This window comes from Callithrix jacchus, chromosome 10 (genome assembly GCF_049354715.1).
Source record: "Callithrix jacchus isolate 240 chromosome 10, calJac240_pri, whole genome shotgun sequence".
Taxonomy (NCBI): domain Eukaryota; kingdom Metazoa; phylum Chordata; class Mammalia; order Primates; family Cebidae; genus Callithrix; species Callithrix jacchus.
In genome coordinates, this window is record NC_133511.1 from 118,346,962 (window position 1) to 118,360,025 (window position 13,064).

Below are 13,064 nucleotides of genomic sequence, written 5' to 3' on the forward strand. Positions count from 1 at the left end.
AGATTATGAAACAGGAAAAACTTCCTTCCTCGTGAGATAAGCACGTGCCATTAGCTATCAAGGACATTGGCACATAAATGAACTGCATGTGAATCCACACATGCGACTCCATTAAGACAGGATCACATGGATCTCTGGTGCCTTCCGGTTGGCCCCTCCTTAGGTCTGCGAGGGTAAGACCTGTCCTAAGGCTTTTGCAAATTGGCCAGAACTCATTTAACCACAGCATCATTTCATCAGAGGGCTGTATTAGAGACTGAACGTTTGTGCCCTCCGCCAGATTCCTGTGTTGAAACGCTAACCCCACTCTGATAGTGTTAGAGCGTGGTGCCTCTGGGAGGTGACTGGGTTATAAGGGTGGGGCCCCAGAGCTGTCATACCCTTTCCACTATGTGAGGTTATGGTGAGAAGACAGTCTCTGAGGAAGCTGGCACTTGCCTCACACCAAATTTGCCAGCACCTTGATCTCAGATGTCTATAGCCTCCAGCACCGTGAGAAATAAACACTTGTTTGAGCCACCCAGCCTGAACAGACAAAGACAGCTTTGATTCTTAACATATTTAATGAAACTCGAGCTTCAAAAACCAGTGAAATGCCTACCCCTATGGAGACAGGGAGCTGGTCATGGGACCTAGGTACCTGGAGGACATCCCAGTGGCTTTGAAGGCTCCAGCCAATCAAGACATTCAGTATTAGCCCTTCTGCCAACATCTGGCGGTGTGAAGCTGGGGTGGACAGTTGGCCTGATGTCGCCAGGAGTAGGATGCTGATGCTGCTATAGAGTAGGTGGGCTCCAGACCCCCGGCTTCTCACTTGCCTACTAAGCACAGCAGTCTAAAGCCTGGGACCTGGCAGGGCTTCTTTGGAGAAGGCAAAAAAGCCACAGCAGCAACACTTAGAAGAGAAGCAAGACCCTTCCCTCTCCCCACCCCATTTCCTCCTCTGAAGAAGAGCAACAGCTCCAGCTCCAGCATGGCACAGAACTCTGGTTGAGTCAGGCAAGCAGCCATGGTTGGGGCAGGTGAAGCAATGTGGGTCTCAGCAAGGAACCCCTCTGAAGGCAAGCAGTGGGTCCCAGGGCTCTGTTGCACACAGGACCCCACAACTGTGGCATCAGTTGCAATGATGTGCTACAGGGTGATCAGAGGGGCTGGGGCCCTGCCCAGCAGGAAGCAGGAAGGCCCTGATCCGGCAAGGGGAAGTAAAGGAAGTCCACAGCCACCTCTGTTACTCATTACTACTGAGACACCTGGGGACAGGCTATTCTTGGGAGATCAGGTTACCAGGATTCACAGGGCTGCCTGCTGGTGACAGGCATGTAAGTCACAGGGAAAGGCCGGGATCCAGGCCTCAGCTGTAGCAGCAGCTGGAAGAGGTAGAGCCACACAGTCACAATACACGCAGACTCAGAGTAGTAATACAAAATAGAACAGCTCAGAGCAGTCAGCTCCTCAGCGGAAGCTGTGTGGGCTGCCACTCCCTGCTTCTCCTGCAGTCACTCCATGATGTGTTCACTCCGTGATGTCTCCACCCCACCTCACATCCAGATGGGGCTGGATGGCACAGCAGATGAAGCCTGCTCCATGGCGGGGCAGCCTCACTGAAATGCATGCCTTTGTGGGGGAAGCAGGCGGATGCCTCGCCTCCCTCATGGTTCATGTCGTGGACTGCACGCGAGTCCCAGCTCTTCACCACACCCCCAGGAGTCTTAAGCGGAAATCAGTCTGAGTTCTTCAGGCAGGAGCAGCAGGAGTGGCCAGGGCAAGGAGGACCTTGTGTGAACAGAGGACCTCAGAAGCTGATGCCAAGGAGTGCAGAAGCCAAAGCCACCAAGGAAAGCAGACAGGCAGCAAGTGGCTGGAGAAGGCAGGCTCAGCACCCAGGCGAGAAGTCTGGGCCAGACTTCGAAGAAAGTTGTCTGCTGAAGCCAGCTGGGAGCCTGGGAAGGGCAGAGCTTCTGAGAAGCACAGGCTGCAGCACCAGGAGCTCCTGGGAACCCCTTCCTGCTGCTTCACTCCCCGTCATGCAGCAGGGGCTGGAAAGACAGGCAGATGCCCAGGAGTTAATGACAGGATGCAGGAGTCACACCAGGCCCAAGCCATTCAGACCCCTAACCTGCAGGGTGGTCCCCGCACAAGCCACCAAATCTCTCAGGGAAGTCCCAAGTCCTTGAGCCTGGTACATACCCCATCTCCCTACATCCCTTCAAGACCTGCTCCAAGCACTCAGCTTGTCACCAAGCACCCACCCCACTAAACTAGCCCCAAGGCTGGGAAAGAAATCACACACCCTTAGCATAGTCAAGTCCTTCCTTGGGGAAGATAAGGCCACACTTCACCTCACAGAACCACAGCAATTTGGGAGGGAAATTCTGTCTCTCAATGGACAGACCCTAGGGAGCCCCAGAGAGTTTCGCTGGGATAGGCTGTTTTAGGACCAGTGCTCCCCATCAGCCACCTGAACTCCACCCTCAAGCTACTTGGTTTCCCACTGTGCCACTGGGTTAGTCTTCTTGAGCCTTTCCTGGGAGATCCTTCTCTAGACCTGGCCCTGTCTCACCCTGGAATGTGGGACCAGAACCCATACCTGTCTGTCAGTCAGGATCCCTGGCTCTGGGCGCTTCCAAGATGAAGTCAGAAGGATGTAGAGCACCAGCAGCCCGAAAACCACCACCAGCATCCCGGTGCTGTTGGCAAAGACGGCCTCGCTGGGCAGGCTGGAGTATGACCTGTTGCTGTTTTTCCTGAAGATGACAAAACAGTGTGAGCTCTCAAGAGATTTTTCCACCTATTTCTGTCTAGTGAGAGACTCGATGTCACTAAGAGAGGGTGAGAAAACCTTCCTGGGGCCACGTGTGATCTGCAATTTTAACACCCTTTCTAAGTCCCTGCAAATATTTGTAAAATGGGCCAGGTGCAGTGGCTCACTGCTGTAATCCCAGCACTTTGGGAGGCCAAGGCATGAGGACTGCTTCATCCCAGGAGTTCGAGACCAGCCTGTGCAACATAGTGAGAGCCTGTCTCTACAAAAATAAAATTTAGATGGGTAAGGTGGTACATGTCTGTAGTCCTAGCTTACTTGGAAGGCTAAAATGGAAAGATCGCTTGAGTTCAGGAGTTTGATGCTGCAGTGAGCTATGGTCACACCATTGCTCTCCAACCTAGGCAGCAGAGTGAGATGCAATCTCTTTTTTTTTTTTTTTTTTGAGACGGATTTTCGCTCTTGTTACCCAGGCTGGAGTGCAATGGTGCAATCTTGGCTCACCGCAATCTCCGCCTCCTGGGTTCAGGCAATTCTCCTGCCTCAGCCTCCTGAGTAGCTGGGATTACAGGCATGCACCACCATGCCCAGCTAATTTTTTATATTTTTAGTAGAGACGGGGTTGACCAGGATGGTCTCTATCTCTTGACCTCGTGATCCACCCGCCTCAGCCTCCCAAAGTGCTGGGATTACAGGCTTGAGCCACCACGCCCGGTTGAGATGCAGTCTCTTATGGCCAGGGGTGGGGGTGAGGTGATAGAGAGGGTCTTGCTACGTTGCCCCGGCTGAACTCAAACTCCTGGGCTCATATAATCCTTCCACCTCAGCCTCCAAAGTAGCAGAGACTACAGATGCCTGCCACTGCATCCAGCTGTAATAACCTTTTACCCATGAGGAAACTGAAGCTCAAAGGAATGAAATCAACTTGCCCAAAGTTACATAATTAGTAAATGGCAAAGCCAAGATTGAAATCGAGGTCTGACCTCAAGTCCTAGTTGCTTTTCACTACACCCCATTGCCTCAGAATGGACAGCGGTGGCCAGGCGTGCAGGCTCTAGAGTCAGACTGCTTAACCTGTGTCCCAGCTCTGCCACTTACTAGCTGTGTGCCCTTGGGTCAGTTACATAACTCCTCTGTTCCCTCATTTTTTTTCCCCCTGAGCAGTCCTATTGCAGAATCTGTTCCCTCAACTGAAAATGGCAATGACAACAATACCAATGAGGTAGGGTGGTTGAGAGGATTAAATGTAAGGTGCTCAGGACAGTTCACACAGTAGGTGCTAAATCAAACTGATGCTCAACACGTATCTGCTGACCTACCAATTTCAACCTAAAGAAAGATCAATTCTGTTACCTTCAAGATCAGGAATGGGCCCAATCCCAAAAGATCTCCTCCCTTGGGTGAGTCCTATGATGATAGGGTGTGTCTTTTGAAGACCCTATTCCCTCCTCTTCACTTTAGAGTTGGGGACCCCACTACACTCACAAACTGAAGAAAAGCTTCTCATTGATGCCAGAAATGACGGATGCAATGGACAGAGAGAGGATGGCGGCTCCAAAAAAGACGTGGATAGGTTTTAGGAGGCTGCGCAGCCACATGGATGCCCAGGGCAGGAGGAAGACAGCAAAGCCCAGGAACCACTGTGGACAAAAGGGAGGACACACCTGACGGTGCTGTGTGTGACCACAGCACATCCGGTCACCCCACCCCACCAGTGCCTCCTCCCCATCTCCTTGGCTCTTCTTTCACAACTCACACCCTCCCACCAGCATTGCCCACCGCCAGGCATTGCCCACCGCCAGGCATTGCCCACCGCCATGCTGGCTTCCTCATTGTGGCCTGTTACCCACAAAACAAGAACAGTAAATTACAGGCTTAGCTATCATCCCACTCCCAGCAAACCCAATTGCCTTGTTTGTCTGCTTCCTTCCAGTCCTTGCTCAGAAAACTCCACACCTGCACAGGCCTGAGATCAGAATACGGAAACCACTTCTAGAATTCTTTTGGTTCACAGAGAGGTGGGAGTGGGGAAAGTGGGGGAGTGAGATGGCTGATTGAGTCAGCATAGTATGTGCCATGACAAAGTTAGCAGAGGGGGCTCTGGGAGGAGAGACAGGCAGTGGGAAGGATAAAAGGACAGGGTAAGGTCAGGCCACTGACTTCCCACAGCCCTTGAATAAATGTTGATTTGGCAGGATACGACCTGCAAGGCTCTCTCCAGGCAATAAGCAGAGGAATATTTGGTGCTCATACAAGTGAAGCCCCACCCAGAGCTCATGGCTCTGAGAACCCTGAGGAGGAGGGGAGAGAGAACCCACCTGGCAGGCGAAGAGGAAGACAGTGGTGATGCCCAGCCAGCTGTGCAGGGTGTAGAGGTTGGCAATCCTTCCATGGTTGTGAAACGTAAAGACAGCAACCAGCCCCACAACGGTGAGGACGAAGGCCATCAGGTGCAGTGCTGCATGGAGGAGTTTCCAGGGCAGCTTGGGCCCTACCCACGACTGAGGCAGACGGTACACCAGCGATGCTGCAGGAGAGAGTGGTCCCAGGGCTCAGCCTCCCCCCTCATGCCCATCCAGACATCAGGGAGTAACCCTGATAGGATCCGACACAGCTTCCCAGAAAGGGAACAGGAAATGCTAGAGCACTGGTACCAACTCCTTGGCGTCTTCTCTCGTCTAACGATTTGTGGGATAATAGCCATGTAGGGAGGAGGGGCTGGGTATGGTGGCTCATGCCTGTAATTCCAGCACATTTTGGGAAGCCAAAGTAGGAGGACTGCTTGAGGCCAGGAGTTTGAGGTTACAGTGAGTTACGATCATGCCACTGCAATCCAGCCTGGGCCACAGAGAGAAATGAATAAATAAATAGATTCAAATTAATAAGGAAGGAGGCCTGGGCATGGTGGCTCATGCCAGCACTTTAGAAGGAGTTCAAGACCAGCCTGGGCAACATAGCAAGATCCTGTCTCTACAAAAAATGAAAATAAAAAAATTAATTACCCAGGCGTGGCGGCACATGCCTGTACTCTCAGCAACTCAGGAGGCTGAGGTGAGAGGATCACTTGAGCCCAAGATTTCAAGGCTGCAGCAAGCTGTGGTCATTGCACTGCACTCTAGCCGGAGAAAGAGGGAAACTCTGTCTCTTTAAAAAAAAACAAAATGTGGCCGGGCACAGTGACTCACACTGTAATCCCAGCACTTTGGGAGGCCAAGGTGGGAGGATCATCTGAGGTCAGGAATTCGAGACCAGCCTGGCTAACATGGTAAAACCCCATTTCTACTAAAAATACAAAAAATTAGCCAGGTATGATGGTGCACGCCTGTAATCCCAGTTACTTTGGAGGCTGAGGCAAAAGTGCTTGAACCTGGGTGGTGGAGGTTGCAGTGAGCTGAGATCGTGCCATTGCACTCCAGCTTGGATCACAAGAGGGAAACTGTCTCCAAAAAAAAAAACCATGGAGGGGAAGCAGGTTTCTTGGACCTGTCATTATTCTATTTTTACAAAAATAAATTCAGCTTATTTGCAGTTTCTAGGCTAAAAAGCATTCTTACAGTCATTATTTCATCAAACTGAATTGTCACAACTGAGGCTGGCTGTCAAGAACACAGGCACTAAGGTCAGGCAACATAGGTCCAAATCCAGGCGCTGTCTCTTAGCTGTTTGGCCTCCCCTTCTAACTCTCAATTTCCTCGTCTGTAAAATGGATATAACAGTATAGCCCACCTTACAAACTTGCAAGAACAAAATGGGATGATACATGTGAACTGCACGTGGTAAACTGCCATGCATCAGTATTGCCATTTTACAAGTGGGGGAAATGAGGCTCACCTGGACCCCAAGGCACAGATTGGAAAGCATGGGGCAAAGATTACAAAGATGGATCCCACCCTAGGTGCGGTGGCTCACGCCTATAATCCCAGCACTTTGGGAGGCGGCAGAGTCGGGTGAATCACCTGAGGTCAGGTGTTCCAGCCCAGCCTGACCAACATAGTGAAACCTCGTCTCTACTAAAAAATACAAAAATTACCTGGGCATGGTGGCGAGCAACTGTAATCTCAGCTACTCAGGAGGCTGAGGCAGGAGAATGGCCTGAACCCAGGAGGTGGAGGTTTGCAGTAAGCTGAGATCACATCATTGTACTCTAGCCTGGGCAACAAGAATGAAATTCTAATCAAAAAAGAAAAAAGAAAAAAAAAAAATGGATCCCAGAAGAGCAGGCAAGTCCATGAAACGGTTCAATCTCTTGTTTTCTAGAGATGGAGTCATCAAACTACAGCTCAAAGGCCAAATCCAGCTCACGACCTACGTCTGCAAATAAGGCTTTATTGGAACATATAAGCCACACTCGTGTTTATGTGTTGTCTAAGGCTGTTCTCACAACACAGTGGCAGAGCTGAGTAGCTGCTACACAGATTACATGTTTGGCAAAACTCCATTATTTATCATCTGACCCTCTACAGAAAGTTTGCCAACTCCTGCCCTAGAGTATCTGTGAAGCCAACCTTCTGAGATGCCCCCAGTCTTAACCACTTCCTCCCCCAAATGACAGCTGGGTCCAGTGACAGCTCAACCTACCCTACCGCCATAGCCGCAAACCTAATACTGGAGAGGGAAAGTGCAGGTTGGCCCAGCCTGAGCCCTGTCCCACCTCCCTTGCTGACCTCTTACTCACCACCTCCGTAGAATACCACCATGCCAGCTACCATAAGCACTGGGTGCCAGTTGAACATGTAGATGCTGCCATTCCAGGCAAAGCCGCCACGCCAGTACTGCATCCAGTAGACAGTGAAGAGGATGCACATGGAGCCCAGGGACCCGAGCACCAGGCAGGACAGGTAGAACCATCCTGACGCCATTCTGATGACACAGTCCTAGAAGGAGGAGAAGTCACGAGCCTTCCCTGGCTCAGGTGTGCCCAGTACTCTGGCTAAAGGAGGTGACACTGATTCTGCTCCTGGCCTGTGGGATGGAATCTTTTTGCTTCAGTTCCCCTGCATCAGCCTAGGCACCGCCCCCTTGAGGCCTCAATGCCTGAGTGGGCCTGATCTTCAGTTACAATGACTGAGGCCACACCGCAGCACCTGGCAGTGCCCAGACAGAGGAGCAAGCTCAAGGCTGTGGCTGGCCCTGGAGAAGCCCAGATGCTAAAGCCCAGAGTCTTGGAATTAGTCTCCCCTCACAGGATCAGAGGATAAAGAATTACCACCTCATACCCCCCCAGGAAAAAAGGAACAAGAATCAAAGTCCAGGCTAAATCACCGAAATGCCCAGGCTCTGGGTTCTAACATGAGGAGGCAAAAATTACAATCTGAAAAGAGGAAATCCCCCACATTACACTAGACAGGAAAGAGTCCCGTGGGCTCCCACTTCCACAGAGAAGTTCTTCCCCTGAGAGTGAGCTCTATGGGGCTAGTCCTCATTGGAGAGGTAACCAAGCCTTCACTCCACTGCCCACACTCCACGCTTCTAACCAGGTGATGCCCCTCAGCTGTCTCCAGGCCTGAGACTTCTGCTTTCTCTTCCTCTGGGGAAAGTCCAGAAAAGAAAAGAGGAAGCAACAACTCATGGTCTAGAAAGCAAGAGGTTTATTTTGAGATTTCCACAAGTCCTTGATAAATCCAGAAACCAACTCTGGTTTCGGGAATGACAAATACTTAAAGCCCTGAGCAGTTGCTCTTAAATGCTAGGCAAGTGGGCAAAGCCACAGGACTGGCCCTGCTTTTAGCTAATATGTAAGCAGCTCGGGCCCAGAGCTCAAGGGAGTCACCCTGTCACATGGATTCACACCAAGAAGGCAACAATGTGGCTTCCTGCTTTGAGGCCCCTCATGCTGAACCAGCTAACAGAGAAGAAATAGCCAATAGCTCCCATGGAGGTAAAACACTTGACTGTTCACCTTTCGCCCTAATGATAGACTCAGAGAACTGGCCTGGGCTCCAGTTCCTGTGAAATGGGCACCTTGAGCAAATCACTTAACATTTGCAGGACTCACCTGCAAGAAAGCATGGCAATAAGAGTAACTGAACAATAAGAATATCGAACACCACCAGGTGTGGTGGCTCAGGCCTGTAATCCCAGCACTTTGGGAGGCCAAGGAGGGCAGATCACCTGAGGTCAGGAGTTCGAGACCAGCCTGACCATTATGATGAAACCCCATCTCTACTAAAAATACAAAAAAAAAAAAAAATTAGCCAGGTGTGGTGGCAGGCACCTGCGATCCCAGCTAGTTGGGAGGCTGAGACAGGTGAACTGCTTAAACTTGGGAGGTGGAGGTTGCAGTGAGCTGAGATCATGCCACTGCAATCCAGCCTGGACAAGAAGAGCAAGACTCTGTCTCAAAAAAGTACATATAATGAAGACACAAGATCCCATTTACTCCTCTTAACCCTGGGAGGCATATTTTCCATGAGAAAACTAAGACTCATAGAGATGAAGTAATCAGCATTAGGACCCAGTGAGTGGGTAGGGAGTTTCAAACCTTTCTATGTTTAGCCTCAAGGCCCATGATTCTTCCTTGACCACAGGTTGTTAGATCAAGTGAGTAAATGTATGTAGCACATTGTAGAAGTCAAGTATTAGAATTCTTGGCTGGGCACAGTGGCTCACGCCTGTAATCCAGCACTTTGGGCGGCCGAGACAGCTGGATCACCTGAGGTCAGGAGATGGAGACCAGCCTGATCAACATGATGAAACCCCATCTCTACTAAAAATACAAAATTAGCCAGGTGTGGTGGAACATGCCTGTAACCCCAGCTACTCGGGAGGCTGAGACAGAAGACTCACTTGAACAGGGGAAGCAGAGGTTGCAATGAGCTGAGATTGTGCCATTGCATTCCAGCCTGGACAATGAGAGTGAAACTCCATCTTAAAAAAAAGAATTTTTAGTCATTACCATCATAGCACTTGATTCTAACTGCTAACAAAAACCTGTGGCTCATGTTTCTCTTGCCCAGGCCTCTCAGTAGCCCTTAGCCATGCCATGCCAGCTATCCCCATACTAGGGGTCCACCTAATCAGGAAAAGACACCGGACTTTCACAAAGTGACCCAAGTTGGCAGTAATCTCTGAGAAAGGAAGGTCTGGCGAGGTCAGGACTGCTCACACCTGTAATACCACCATGTTGGGAGGCCATGGTGGGTGGATCACCTGATCGCCTGAGGTCGGGAGTTCAAGACCAGCCTGGCCAACATGGTGAAACCCCCATCTCTACTAAAAATACAAAAATGGCCGGGCATGGTGGCTCACGCCTGTAATCCCACCACTTTGGGAGGCCATGGCGGGTGGATCACCTGAGGTCAGGAGTTTGTGACCAGCCTGGCCAACATGAAAAATTCAGTAAGCAATGCTTAGTAGTGAAACCCCATCTCTACTAAAAATACAAAAATGGCTGGGCATGGTGGCTCACAAGAATAATCCCAGCACTTTGGCAGGCTGAGGTGGGCAGATCATGAGGTCAGGAATTTGAGACTATCCTGACCAACGTGGTGAAACCCTGTCTCTACTAAAAATACAAAAATTAGCTGGACTACATGCCTGTACTCGCAGCTACTCAGGAGGCTGAGGCAGGAGGATCACTTGAACCCAGGAGGTGGAGGTTACAGCGAGCTGAGATCGAGCCATTGCACTCTAGCCTAGGCGACAGAGTGAAACTCTGTCTCAAAAAAAAACACAAAAACAAAAATTATGTGGGTGTGGTGGCGCATGGGTGTGGTGGCGCGTGCCTGTAATCCCAACTACTAGGGAGGCTGAGGCAGGAGAATTGTTTCTTGAACCCAGGAGGCAGAGGTTGCAGTGAGCCAAGATCGTGCCATTGCACTCCAGCCTGGGCGAGAGAGCAAGACTCTGTCTCCAAAAAAAAAAAAAGAAAGGAAAGAAAGGAAAGAAAGAAAGAAAGAAAAGAAAAGAAAGAAGACGAAAGAAAGAAAGGAAGGTCCAAGGGCTGGGGAGAAGAGTTTCCTTGAAGCTGGCAGGAGAAAGTCATGCCACCAGCTTCCTAGAAGCTTTGTGACTCAACTGTGTAACTCAGAGATTTGCTACCCAGCCTCAGAACTGCCTCCTCAGTTCCTCCAAGGGCAGAGGACATTTCAGGTCACCATATATTCACCTAAAACACTCTCCATCCCTCACTGAAATATAAGAGATCTTGATCATCAGGCTCACTCATTTGACAGTATCTACCTCCACAACTGTTTTTTTTTTTTTTCTTTGCAAAAGGAAAAACTAAATGGAGTCCAAAAGGATCTGTAGCCACATAGTAGAAGCGGTCCTGGTTTACTGCTCTGTGACAGACTTAGAATAGACCCTGAACACACTTTCCTGACAGAGAGCTGGAAAGTTACATTGCTCTGCTCACAATACATAGATAAGCCCTCCTACTTCCTGAAATAGAGCAAAGCAGGAAAAAAGGAAGAATGCAGTGAAGGGCCAGCACAGTGATCCATGCCTGTAAACCCAGCATTTTTGGGGGAAGCTAAAGCAGGAGGATTACTTAAACCCAGGAGTTCCAGGCAGGGTACGGTGCCTCACACCTGTAATCCCAGCACTTTGGGAGACCTTGGCAGGTGGATTACCTCAAGTCAGGAGTTGGAGACCAGCCTGACAAGCATGGTGAAACCTTGTCTCTACTAAAAATACAAAAATTAGTTGGGTATGGTGGCATGTACCTGTAGTCCCAGCTACTTGGGAGACTGAGGCACGAGAATTGCTTGAATCCAGGAGGCAGAGGTTGTAGTGAGCCAAGATCGTGCCACTGCACTGCAGCCTGGGCGACAGAGATAGACTCTAAAAATAAATAAATACATAAATGCCCAGGAGTTCCAGGCCAGCCTGGGCAACAGCGAGCCTTCATCTCTACCAAAAAAAAAAAAAAATTAGCTGGGTTGGTGGTGTGCACCCGTAGTCTCAGCTACTCAGGAGGCTGAGGTGGGAGAATGGCTTGAGCCTAGGGAGGAGAAGGCTGAAGTGAGCCGAGATCGAACCACCGCACTCTAGCCTGTGTGACAGAGCTAGACTCTGTCTCAAAAACAAACAAACAAAAAGCAGTGAAAACTGCAAATGCTTGAAAATATCCTCTCATTTGTTCTAAGAGGTCAGTTTGGGCTGTGATCCCCGGGTGCCCTCACTTTGCAGAGCCCCAGGAGGCTCTGTTCTAAGGCAGGAGTCAACAAGCTCTTCTGTAAAGGTCCAGGTAATCAGTATTCTAGGCTTTGTAGAGCACATGGTCTCTGTCACAACTATGTCATCAATTCTGCCTGTGAAAGAGCAGCCACATACATATCTTAACAACTGAGCACGGCTCTGTTCCAGTAATATTTATTTATGGACACTGAAGCCTGAGTTTCAGACAATGTTCACATCACAAAATATTACTAATTCCTTGACAAAAAGGATTCTCCCGGCTGAGCTAAAACAGGTCAGGTACAGGGGTAAGAAATGCTAGTTCCCATCCCCTTAGTCTTAGAAAAAGGCTCTACAGCGTTACTTTTATAATTTAGAACTACAAATAAACGAAAGGGCAGAAAATCGTTGTTGCTCTCCGTCCCCGATGGACTGGGGTACTTTAAGAATCTTCAGGACCAGACTTAGAATACAAGTCCTAAACTCTCATCTTACAAATCAAAAACACTGTGACACTGGGGCCCAAAACAAAAAATTGACTTGGCCAAGGAAAGTAGCAGAGCTGGTGCAGGAATTCGGGTCCACTCCCTCTCAGCTCTGAGGATTCCTATTCTGTTAAAGTCGGAACTCAGGAGTGAGGGGTTCAATATTCCAGCCAAGGAGGCAGGTAAACAAGGTCGCCCTTAGCACCAGAATAATTACAGACCCAGACTTCAGCCTGTGCTCAGGTATGGCTCAGGTGTCCAAAGAACGGTTCCAGGCACTCGAGGGGTGATCCCTGACCCATCTGCTGGCTGCTCGTCCCAGCTAACAATGGGTGAAAACTGGGGCAAGGAGCTCCGTCTTTCTGCGCCCTCTGAAGAGCTTTCGTGCCTTTATAACCACTACCTTGGAAGAAAGAGGGCTGAGAAAGGCGCCCACTTCCTAAAAGAGAAACTTGGGCCGAGCAAGGGGGTCGCGACAGTGCGAAGCGAGATAGCAGCAGAGCCAGCATTCGAACCCAGGTCTCTGAACTCACAGCCCGGACTCTTTCTCACCCCTAACCACAGAAGGACGAAGTGGGGCCGGGATCTCTGGAACCCGTCTCTCGCCACCAGGCGCCGGAGCTACAGCTCCCGAAGATCCTAGGAAATGCAGAAGACACCTGCCCCCAACAACTGGCTGGCAATGCCAATCTAAAGCG

General features: G+C 50.1%; 1 protein-coding gene across 17 annotated transcripts; it reads right to left on the minus strand.

Annotated features, from left to right (window-relative positions):
• Window positions 1–544: 544 nt before the first annotated feature.
• Window positions 545–13,023, minus strand: CYB561A3 (cytochrome b561 family member A3). Of its 17 annotated transcripts, none has more exons than XM_054240964.2 (8): window positions 12,919–13,023; window positions 11,428–11,525; window positions 9,548–9,628; window positions 7,437–7,635; window positions 5,080–5,288; window positions 4,247–4,401; window positions 2,588–2,744; window positions 545–1,367 (listed from the first exon to the last, which is right to left on the minus strand). In XM_054240964.2, the coding sequence occupies exons 3-8, from the start codon at window positions 9,626–9,628 to the stop codon at window positions 1,281–1,283; spliced, it is 888 nt and encodes a 295-aa protein (XP_054096939.1). In that variant the 5' UTR covers window positions 11,428–11,525; window positions 12,919–13,023; the 3' UTR covers window positions 545–1,280. The 17 variants fall into 17 exon arrangements, with proteins under 17 accessions (XP_054096939.1, XP_078197280.1, XP_054096938.1 ...); XM_078341154.1 differs by having other exon boundaries at window positions 545–2,036; window positions 11,428–11,545; XM_054240963.2 differs by having other exon boundaries at window positions 11,428–11,545; window positions 12,900–13,023.
• Between the last annotated feature and the right edge of the window lie 41 nt (window positions 13,024–13,064).

What these genes read in the sequence shown, in the direction of transcription:
- CYB561A3 (XM_035262865.2), bottom strand. Translation starts at nt 9,628, where the DNA reads ATGGAGTTTCACTCTCATTGTCCAGGCTGGAATGCAATGGCACAATCT. An exon ending in GAGAAGCTTTTCTTCAGTTT is followed by an intron (nt 2,745 to 4,246) that starts GTGAGTGTAGTG and finishes TGTCATCTTCAG; the next exon opens with GAAAAACAGCAACAGGTCAT. An exon ending in GGATCCTGACTGACAGACAG is followed by an intron (nt 1,368 to 2,587) that starts GTATGGGTTCTG and finishes TACCTCTTCCAG; the next exon opens with CTGCTGCTACAGCTGAGGCC.